General features: G+C 44.1%; 3 protein-coding genes across 5 annotated transcripts in view; 1 reads left to right on the top strand and 2 right to left on the bottom strand.

The window, feature by feature from the left end:
* The window catches only part of WRNIP1 (WRN helicase interacting protein 1), a 181,373-nt gene that overhangs the window by 109,114 nt on the left and 61,321 nt on the right, over positions 1 to 10,938 (top strand). The gene's annotated exons all lie outside the window — the stretch shown is intronic.
* Positions 1,631 to 9,235, bottom strand: LOC307220896 (serpin B6-like). 3 transcript variants are annotated; one of them, XM_079985070.1, is made up of 7 exons: positions 9,076 to 9,235; positions 6,636 to 6,813; positions 6,264 to 6,401; positions 4,379 to 4,496; positions 4,139 to 4,281; positions 3,701 to 3,868; positions 1,631 to 2,731 (listed from the first exon to the last, which is right to left on the bottom strand). In XM_079985070.1, exons 2-7 carry the CDS (start codon positions 6,801 to 6,803, stop codon positions 2,327 to 2,329), a joined length of 1,140 nt encoding a protein of 379 aa, XP_079841196.1. In that variant the 5' UTR covers positions 6,804 to 6,813; positions 9,076 to 9,235; the 3' UTR covers positions 1,631 to 2,326. The 3 variants fall into 3 exon arrangements, with proteins under 3 accessions (XP_079841196.1, XP_079841195.1, XP_079841194.1); XM_079985069.1 differs by lacking the exon at positions 9,076 to 9,235 and adding an exon at positions 8,501 to 8,854; XM_079985068.1 differs by lacking the exon at positions 9,076 to 9,235 and adding an exon at positions 8,532 to 8,848.
* Positions 1,631 to 10,938, bottom strand: part of LOC307219522 (uncharacterized protein) — a 40,515-nt gene continuing 31,207 nt past the window's right edge. Inside the window, exons 17-18 of the mRNA XM_079982782.1 lie at positions 2,102 to 2,160; positions 1,631 to 1,717 (exon numbers count right to left, since the gene is read on the bottom strand). Coding sequence (XP_079838908.1) covers positions 1,694 to 1,717; positions 2,102 to 2,160 — 83 coding nt within the window. The 3' untranslated portion in view covers positions 1,631 to 1,693. The remainder of the gene's footprint in view (positions 1,718 to 2,101; positions 2,161 to 10,938) is intronic.

The following is a 10,938-nucleotide window of genomic DNA, read 5'->3' as shown; positions in this document are numbered from 1 at the left end:
TTCAGCATTTCTCAGTGACAACAGCTCACTCATAGGAACACAAGAACCAAACTGACTGAAGAACACGATAATAATCCCCAGCATGAACTGACCGTTGACAGTTTGACAGTAGAAAGAGCATGCGCTTACTTGCCATTAGAAAGTCCGTCCATAGCTGTCAACTTTCAGATTGGAAAATAAGGGATCAGCAGCCTCGAAAATAAAGGATCAGCAGCTTCACCTGTCCCGGGGACAGTCTACGGCATATCTAACAATCCCGGATAGCAGCGGGAAACGGTGCTGGAATAAGGGAATTTCCCACAAAACAAAGGGAAGGTTGACAGCTATGTGGTTGTCTACCAACGCTTCTGCGATTGGTTAGAATGCGCCTTGTAACATAAAATGTGTTAAACCCAATACATAACACTGATTTATTGCATTTCCTTGGTAGTGAGAGAGGTTGTGTGTGCGGGGAGCCTAAGGTTATTCCACCAACATTAATGTCCAGCAACAAATACAACCTGAAAAAAGAGACGACACACGTACTTCTGTCAACCAAGGAACCACTATGATCTTAGGGTGAGATCAGTTTCTTTGAGGTGTATATTATAGATATGCAGGCTTGAATACTTCTGGCCATAGTGACTGTTGTTGTTGTTTTTCCCCCGGACATGCTGGGTGAAGGATGGGAACATCCAGTCTGATTTTTTGATGACTGCAATATTCTCCAGAGAGACTGGGTAAGCTTGTACAGTTCAGAGGAATCTCTGGGTATGTGGTAATTAATCTGTGGACTATTCTGGAGAAGTGTTGGGATTTGGGTGTCCTGCCCATAAGAGTGTGTTTATGAGGAGTGTTGAAGGAGTCCCATCTCTTCAAATGAAAGCACTGTGGAACACTTTGATCTACTGAAAGTGACCAGATTGTTGTTAACCATGTGGGGAACCTGGGTAATAAACGATATTCATGCCTTCAATTTGTTGCCCAATACACACAATTACGATGCTTAAAACAAAGGTCAGACTACCTGGCTGAGATTATGATGCCCTGTTAGAACCATGTTGAGGCCTGAGAAGGAGATCCTGCTATAGTTTCTAAGACCATTGCTATTGGGAAACGAGGACGGGTACCAATTAGGATTCTGACCCATGGTGATGCTGTGTTGCAACTTAGTAAGGTTAAGCATAACGGACAGTTTGTACATAAATGCAAAGGGCAAACTTCTAATGCCTGAAATGCAAGCAAGCCGTGAGGAATCAGAAGTACCAGAATGTGCCTATCAGTGATGCAGAAGGAGAACTCAGATCACAACGCTTGAAGAAAATACATATAGGAACATTAACCATTTCTGCAGAGCAGAGACTTGAATCAATTAGAACTTGTCAAAGGACTCTCTCCCAGAAGCCTCTGGATTTTGCATGCATTTCCCATACTATCCCAACTGGTCCGGAATATATCCTCCAGTTTGGAACAGGTTCCGTCTAATTGCTCTTTCTTTGTACTAACCAGCTGGTGAGATGATGAATAAATAAAATAAATAAATAGGAGGGTTGTCAATTGTTTTAATGCAAGTGGGCTGCACTCCGTTTCATGTGGCACAGGGAGAGAAGATAAGAGCTTTTAAAAACTACTGTTTTGCACAGTGGAAACATAATTTTCAAAACTACATTTATTGCTTTAAAATGCATGTTTTACAGACAATGATGACCGGAATTTAGAGAAGAATTAAGAATGTGATGCTGCACACTTGTGTACAGAGACAGATTTGGGCAACAGAAGGAAGGCAGAAAAGCTTATAGAGATAATGTCTAAAACAGCATTAGGCCTCAATGTGATGCCTGTGGTATTTCAGCCTGCTCCTAAGCATTTATATTCAGATTGCCAACCTTTTTGGGCCAAGGAGGACATTTGGAATTTTGAGAAACTGCTATGGGCGCCAGTCACAAAATGGCTGCCATGGGGCGTGTGGCATAACACAAAATGGCTGTTGGCAGAGGAGAGAAAGAGAGGCAAAGCTGGTGTCAACATTAACTTGGCAGGGAGTTCTCTTATGCATTTTTTATTTTTGAGAGTGTGTTTATCATGGGAGGTACCAGTGGGTTCACTGCACTGGCAACCCCATTCTATGACGAAGAGAATCTGCCAACAAAAAAATGCTTTTTGTTGCCTTGAAGATGAAAGGTTTGCTTCTAATTTTATGGGATGCTGAGATGACCTTATTACAATGGTGGCTGCCGAGGCAGCTGCTGCCTCAATGCCCTCTTCATTGATCTCCACAAAGGACTTGTGATACACCTCTGACAAAGCCAAGTCGCCTTTTTTGACATTCCTGAGAAGTTAGCTTGCTTCAGGGAGAGCAAAACCTACCATAGAAGAGAAGGCTTTGTGTTTCGTTGTGCCGAATTAAGAAGAGAAAGGGATGGTCAGCTGTGACACAGGGCACAATCCTAGCACATCGCTTAGTCATTACAGCAGCAGTAGCAGCAGCGGCCTCAGTTCCCTCTTCGTTTACCTCTACAAAGGATTTGTGAACAACCTCAGACAAAACCAAGTCATTGTTGGGAGACATCCTGGAGAAATCTGCCTTGCTTGGGTCAAACGCCTCAGCCATTCCCATGCTGCTCAGAACAGGCTTCAGGTCGTATTTTTCCTCCAGTTTAAATTTGGGTAGAGACAGCTCAACTTCAGTTAGGTGCATCTTCTCAGGGTTAATCCATTCCTTGAGTTTCTCATAGGTCATTTCTCTCTCCAGCTAAAATAAGACAAACACAAAGCATTCAAGGAAAAAAGGAAATCCTGGCTGCATATAGAAATCCTCACATTTCTTACATAAAACCATTTTCACTGGATTCACAGTAACTCAAATGACTCCATGTACATCACTTAAACAAACTTGTTTCACAATTGCCCTGTCTGTCCGAGTAGAATTCCTTTCTGCTCAACTTGCTTTTATGCCTTCCATCTTTCTGAATAAGACAGAACACTGGCAGACTTAACTGTGCTTATAGAAATATAAACAGCTATATTACACACATATTGCTCCTTCTGGGGTAATTTATCCACCTTTGGTTCTCCCCACCCTGTACTCAGCTCTCACCTGTGGCTCCTAGAAGCTGTCAACATGTTGAACAATGTTTATAAATTGTATACCTATATTTTAGCTGAAAGAATGAAGAAAATTCTCCAAACTATTATACAGTATAATAATTTATGGACCTAAAAGGTATCTAAAGCCATTTGCACATGCAGAATGCAGGCACCATATATATAGAAATGAGCAAACCAGTGATATTTTAGGGAGCAGGCTGGCAGGCAGGACCCATTACTTACATTATAGGAGCCTATACAACACAAAACACTGTTGCTGTGTGTAGGTTTTATTTTATTTGTTTTTTATCTTATATTTTGGAAATGTACATCTAGTTTTTATCTTTACATTTTTGGGGGGGCCCCAAAAGAGTGGGACCCTAAGCTATAGCTTGTTTAGCTTGTACGTAAATTTGGCACTGACCCCAGGGAGGTCATTTCGGCGCTGCTGGCATGGTGGTTTGACTTCACCCCTGGAGGCACACTCCATTGTCTCTCGAGACAGATGCCAACACTGGGCACTTGGAAGAATCATGTAGAAGCTGGAAGCTAGAATGCTCTCGTCATGTACCAACAAGGGCAACTTTCATGGGCAAGAATTTAGATGGTTTTATTCTTATCAAAAATGCCTCACCTTTTCCAGGCCTGTAGAATTATCTGCAATCTCATCAGGAAGCAGGATGATCATGCTGAGCTCGTTATCAACATAAGGAATCTCGAGAATTTTGGTGCGAAGTTCCGATATCCATGTCATGTTGAATTTAGCTTTCTTGAACATCATTTGCACCGGTTTGCTTTCATTCTGCAAATGAAGAAGAATTTCATTTTAAGCATTTATATTGCTCCATTGCACTGCTTGAGCTGCTCTGTATCTTGTTTACTGTTCATCCTCTATTGTCTCTGCAAAAGAATGTCCTTAGGACACGGTGGGAAGGGAAATCCCAACTGGTCAACTGATGAAAGAGAAAAACAGAAGGAGGGAACACTCCAAATATCACAATGTGTGTATTTAATCAAAACGATAAAGACTGTGTGCTCAGTGATGTGCTTCACATTATTCCCCACCTCATACCTTGCTAATTTTAAACGGCCTTTCCTGTGTGTGATCTTTGCGGAACTGATTTGCCCAGTTTCCCTTGAAATAGATAGCATTCACCAAGACCAGCCTTGTACTGGAGTCAATTATTCCTGGGGTGAGCAGATTTTGGATTTTACCTTGAAGAGGGATTAAAGAACATATTTTTCAGACACAAACTCATATTTTAAGAAGTAAACCTCAGACAATATGGAAGCCCAAGAATTTGCTACTCACTTGCTGTCTGTTCTTCCACCCAGTTATTTATGTATTTCCTAGAATCCTCTGATGCTTTAATGAAGTCTAGTTTCTCTAGACCCGCTTGATAGAATTTCTGGCTGGAGTCTATGAATGACTTAAACAAATATGTTTCAGAATTAAAAGCTATATATGGATCTGTACATATCATATGCACACAAACTTTGATTTCATTCAGGTTTTGTTCCACAGAAAAGGGGGAGAGAAGGATGTTTCTTCCATTTTCAGATACCAAAAGATGTGAAACACGTATGCAGATGCTTAATTTAACTTCAGTTGATAAGAAAAAGGTCATGGCATGTGCAATAGATTCCTATCAGCCAAAACAGATAAACTGAACCTGACCCAAACAAACTGCTTTTGCTCAAGAATACACATAGCAATCCTTGTCTTATTCTTATATATGAGAGTCCTACATGAAAGGTCCATATGCAGGATGCTAAATGCTTACCAAGATTTGCCCCTGTATCAATCCTGCTCAATGCAGGCGGATAATGAATTCCAATGTGGTGTTTTTTCTTTCCATTCCTCTATGGAGGAAAAAACGTTACGTAAGCAATACTTATTTGTCTCCAAATTTGGTTACTCTTTGGAAAGTGCCAACTACCTGTTTTATTACAATTGTTTTTTTAATGTAATTATCCTTTTGGCTTGATCTAGCAAAAGCTCCTCTTAGTCTAACATTCTGTCCCTGGAAGCTCACAAGCATGTCATAAAATTAGCACACATTTCTCTATAATGGCCTGGATTCAAAGGCCCATAAACAGATGGGGAAATGCAGCAGTGCTGGTCTGTGAACTCTTTGTGCAAACGCTGGGGGACTTTGCCTTCCAGGTCTCATGGCAGATTACAACAATTTAAAATTCTGTACGTATTACATATATTAAAAAGTCACAGCAATGGCCTGGGTCCTGAAAACACATAGGCCATAGGGTAAAGAGGTGCATCTTCAGAGTGGCCGACGAGACAGTATAACACCCGTCCTGAAAGACCTACATCGGTTCCCAGTATGTTTCCATGCACAAGTCAAAAGTGTTGGAGCTGACCTTTAAAGCCCTAAAAAGCCTCGGCTCTGTATAGTTGAAGGAGCATCTCCACCCCCATCGTTCAGCCCGGACGCTGAGGGCCTTCTGGTGGTTCCCTCCCTACAAGAAGTGAGGTTACAGGAAACCAGGCAGACGGCCTTCTCAGTAATGGCATCTGCCCTTTGGAACGCCCTTCCATCAGATGTCAAGGAAATAAACAACTATATGACTTTTAGAAACATCTGAAGGCAGACCTGTTTAGGGAAGTTTTTAATGTTTGTAGTTTTCTTCTGTTTTAATGTTCTGCTTGGAGCTGCATAGAGTGCCTGGGGAAACCCAACCATATGGGCAGGGTATAAATTATAAATATTATTATTATTATTATTATTATTATTATTATTATCATCCCAGCTAATGTCCTGGTGCCAAGTAAGGACAGGGAAAAAGAGAAAGAAATGAATCTATCCACCAAGTAGATTGGCTGGTACAACCTGCCACCTGGACTCAAGCTGATCACTGCTGCTAATTCAAATGTCCCTTTCAGTTTGATGGAAGGTTTTACTGGAAAGTACAGAAGGGATAGTGAGTGCTTAGCTGCGTTTCTGATCTGCGACAGAACACGGTTCACCAGTGGCGTAGCGTGGGTTGTCAGCACCCGGGGCAAGGCAAGTAATTTGCGCCCCCTCACCCGTGGATTTGCGCCCCTAACCCTAACCCCCAGATGTTGCGCCCGGTGCGGCCAGCCCCCCCTGCACCCCCCACGCTACGCCACTGTGGTTCACTATCTGAACAGAGACCACTTCCTGTTCTCTAGCATATTTGTAAACCATGTAACTTACTGAAATAAACTCATAGGATGTTTCTCCAAATAGCCTGTTGGCTAGCCTAAGCAAGTACTTGGTGTCTGGCTTGTTGATTTCAGAAATAAGTTTCTCGTATCCCTGGTGAAACTCGACGTCGTTGGTCACAGACAGCACCTGTAAGACAATAAATGGTTAACGGATAATGTTAAGTACAGTAATTTAAATACATTTATCTACGTACTCCTTAAAAACTGTATTAGTTGAAAAATCCATGCCTTTCAGCAAACAAGAGAGTGAAATACTGTAAATGCATATTTCAGCCTGACCTGCTACAAAGAAAAGAAGCACCATGCATGGAGGCAAAAGTCAAGCTCCCCCCTTCCCTTAATAGTATTTATCTGGAAATACCTTTGCCATTTGGGCTGCAGTGTTCCCTGCCGCACCCAGAGAGACCATTGTCAAAGCAGAAGAAATGCTCAAAGGAGAAAAAAACATGTTCGCTGTATTATCATTTTGACTTAGCTTCTTGAACAGATTGAGGGCAAAGGCACTGTTTGCTGCAGTGAGGCGGTCCATGTCTTATAACCTACGAAACAAGCACAGAGGAGACAGTCATCCAGTTTGTCCGCTCGGAGGTCACTTTTACAAGAAAAAAACCAAACCTAAGCATTTGTGTTCAGATCCCACACATGTGTCCTAATGACATAAAGGTACCCCTGCCCGTACGGGCCAGTCGTGTCCGACTCTAGGATTGTGCACCCATCTCACTTAAGAGGCCGGGGGCCAGCGCTGTCCGAAGACACTTCCGGGTTACGTGGCCAGCGTGACGAAGCTGCTCTGGCGAGCCAGCACCAGTGCAGCACACGGAAACGCGGTAAGGTTCCCGCTATAAAGCGGTACCTATTTATCTACTTGCACTTAGGGGTGCTTTCGAACTGTTAGGTGGGCAGGAGCTGGGACCAGAAGACAGGAGCTCACCCCGCCGCGGGGATTCGAACCGCCGACCATGCGATCGGCAAGCCCTAGACACTGAGGTTTTACCCACAGCGCCATATCAACCTCCGATTCCTACTTTTGACCATTTTCATGCTCTCCAAAATGCCACCCACCCACCATTTTCTGGTGGTGGGGCTTCAGCCCACAGAGGAACCGTCAATCACATGCTACATTTCTTTAGATGAAAGCAATGGCCAGCAGACAGTAATTTGCAAAAATGCCCAGGAGGAGAATAACATTTGCCCTCACTTGATTTCTAAGAAGATCAGCTTTAAATTAAAAGTCTATTGCATCTTACATGCCACATTACCCCCTCTGGGACATACAGTAAAAAGAAATAGAGGGAGGGAAAGCATCGTTCGAGAGCCTGTTATCCCTCCCCACTGCATAATTCTAGCCTCAAAAACAGGACTATTAAAGCCTCAGGTCGCAGAATTAAGTTAGCAAGCCAACAGCTATAATAGCCTGACTTTCACAATTAAGTCTATGTTTGATAAACCGAGTCCTGAGAACGGGATCAAGCTTGCATGAAGTCCTGTTTGATGCTTTTATAACTATATTGTGACTACTGATGCTAAGATGTACAAATGTTTCAAAACTCCTTCTACCAATATGCATTAGGTCAGGCAAGTCCAAAGTCTGTGTTGGGGGCCTGATGCAGCCCCTGTGGCAGTTTATGTCCTGGGGTAAAATCCTTAAAAAGCTCAGCAACTTCCATCCTAAAAAACTCAACAACTTTGGTCGCATGTTCACTTCATCAAACCTAACCCTAACACAATACCATAAGTCCCCAGGGAAGAGGGTTTGTTTGTTGACGTACTCTGTGTGCTCTTCTGGACAGAATCTGGATGCTCTTACAGATGGTGGGGAGAATGTGGCCAAGACCTGCTTCAGTTTGAAAGGTGTAGCAGTGGGTGCAATTCAGATCTTCTGCTACCTTCTGCCTATTCCTAAAGACTGGGAAGGAAGTATACAATATCTCTCCTGCCCACCCCCCTTGCAAAGCTCCTGTGCACTAACAGCTGAGTGCAGCAGGCAGAAATCCTGCAGGTGAAGCCTTTCCCAGTAGAGAAACACAGTATGGAAAGCCGCACCTATTAAATTTCTGCCTGTGTCGTGCAGCTGTTCAAAGGACAGAAGTGTGCACAAAAGTGCAGGTCCCACAGGTGACAACACCCTGAGACCCTCCCAGATCAATTAATTCCTCAACAAAGGAAGTCCCAGACAACATCAGGTCACCCCCCCCCCCTTTCTTTTAAAGGACACGCAACAGAGACAAATGGAAAACCAAAGAGAAGAGGACTGTACCGGGAGGAATGGGCGCGGCTGTTACGCACGGATGGCAGGAAGGGCTCCGGCTGCGAGCAAAGAGAGGCACCGAGGGGCGACGGGAAACCCGAGTAGTAGGTACGAAACCATCCCGTCCTGCCAGGGGAGGCGCTGCTGCCTGTGACTCAGCCCCTGACTCAGCCGCTCTCCAGGAACCTAATAGGGTGGGGAGACGGGGGGGAAGGAGCCGCAGCCTCGATCCCCGCAAGTTGGCGGCCGGCTTCCATTGCCACTGAGCATGTGCAGAACGGCTCGCACATGCCCAGGAGGAAGAAACGAAGCCGCAGCCCGTTGCCTTTGCCGGGCGGCACGCCTTTTCCCCCATCGCCGCCTGCTTTTTCCTCGGAGCAGGAAGGTGGCGCTGCGAAAGCGCAATTGCGCCCTGCTCGCGCTGGTTGTTGGCGCAGGAGAAGTAATCCCCGCAGGCTTACTCCCGAGTAGCGGCGCCTGGCTGCGCAAACCAGGGGAGCCTGATATTAATACAAATAATGCAGTTTATAGGGTAAAGCTCATATTCTTTTACTTAGTGTCGGCGTCGCTTGGATAGATCCTCTTTCTATTCGCTGATAGTTAAATGTTCGGAAAAAGTCAGAAGCCCAAGGCAGTGTAAGTTTATTCAGCATTTCTCAGTGACAACAGCTCACTCATAGGAACACAAGAACCAAACTGACTGAAGAACACGATAATAATCCCCAGCATGAACTGACTGTTGACAGTTTGACAGTAGAAAGAGCATGCGCTTACTTGCCATTAGAACGTCCGTCCATAGCTGTCAACTTTCAGATTGGAAAATAAGGGATCAGCAGCCTCGAAAATAAAGGATCAGCAGCTTCACCTGTCCCGGGGACAGTCTACGGCATATCTAACAATCCCGGATAGCAGCGGGAAACTGTGCTGGAATAAGGGAAGGTTGACAGCTATGCGTTCATCTACCAAGACTATACGATTGGTTAGAACGTGTCTTGTACCATAAAATGTGTTAAACCCAATACATAACACTGATTTATTGCATTTCCTTGGTGGTGAGAGAGGTTGTGCGTGCGGGGAGCCTAGGGTTATTCTATGAACACGAATGTCTCGCAACAAATGGAATTGATCCCTAGAAAATACAACCTGAAAAAAGAGACGACACACGTACTTCTGTCAACCAAGGAACCACTATGATCTTAGGGTGAGATCGGTTTCTTTGAGGTGTATATTATAGATATGCAGGCTTGAATCCTTCTGGCCATAGTGAGTGTTGAAATATATTTTCCCCGGACATGCTGGGTGAAGGATGGGAACATCCAGTCTGATTTTTTGATGACTGCAATATTCTCCGGAAAGACTGGGTAAGCTTGTACAGTTCAGAGGAATCTCTGGGTATGTGGTGATTAAACTGTGGACTATTCCAGAGAAGGTTGTTGGGATTTGGGTGTCCTGCCCATAAGAGTGTGTTTATGAGGAGTGTTGAAGGAGTCCCATCTCTTCAAATGAAAGCACTGTGGGACACTATTTGATCTACTGAAAGTGTCCAGATTGTTGTTAACCATGTGGGGAACCTGGGCAATAAATGATATTTATGCCTTCAATTTTTTTGCCCAATACACACAATTACGATGCTTAAAACAAAGGTCAGACTACCTGGCTGAGATTATGATGCCCTGTTAGAACCATGTTGAGGCCTGAGAAGGAGATCCCGCTATAGTTTCTGAAACCATTGTATTGGGAAACAAGGATGGGTACCAGGTAGGATTCTGACCCTGGTGATGCTGTGTTGCAACTGAGTAAGGTTAAGCATAATGGACAGTTGGTGCATAAATGCAGAGGGCAAACTTCTAATACCTGAAATGCCAGTGAGCCGTCATCAGTGATGCAGAAGGAGAACTCAGATCACGACGCTTGAAGAAAATATGTATAGGAATATGAACCATTTCTGCAGAGCAGAGACTTGAGTCAATTAGAACTTGTCAAAGGACTTTCTCCCAGAAGCCTCTGGATTTTGCATGCATTTCCCAAGTGCAGCATACTGTCTCAACTGATCTGTAACATAGCTGTCAACATTTTCCCCTTTTTAAGGGAAATTCCCTTATTCCGAACAGGATTCCTCGCAAGAAAAGGTAAAAGTTGACAGCTATGGTCTGTAATAGGGTTCGGTTGGGCCCTTATACCTCTAATACGCTTAAGACTAACACAGGAACACCACAGGGATGCGTACTTAGTCCGCTCCTTTATATTCTCTACACGTACGATTGTGTCGCTGCTCACCCTAGTAATAGGGTTGTCAAATTTGCAGATGACACAACCGTGATTGGGCTCATCTCTGAAAGGGAGGGTGAAACGGACTATAGAGATGAGGTGGAGCGGCTGATAGAGTGGTGCAGAGCTAACAACTTGCTCATAAATA

Source organism: Podarcis cretensis (assembly GCF_951804945.1).
Source record: "Podarcis cretensis genome assembly, chromosome: 7".
NCBI lineage: Eukaryota > Metazoa > Chordata > Lepidosauria > Squamata > Lacertidae > Podarcis > Podarcis cretensis.
Note: the sequence above shows the minus strand (reverse complement) of the source record. Positions and strands in the feature narration are given on the sequence as shown.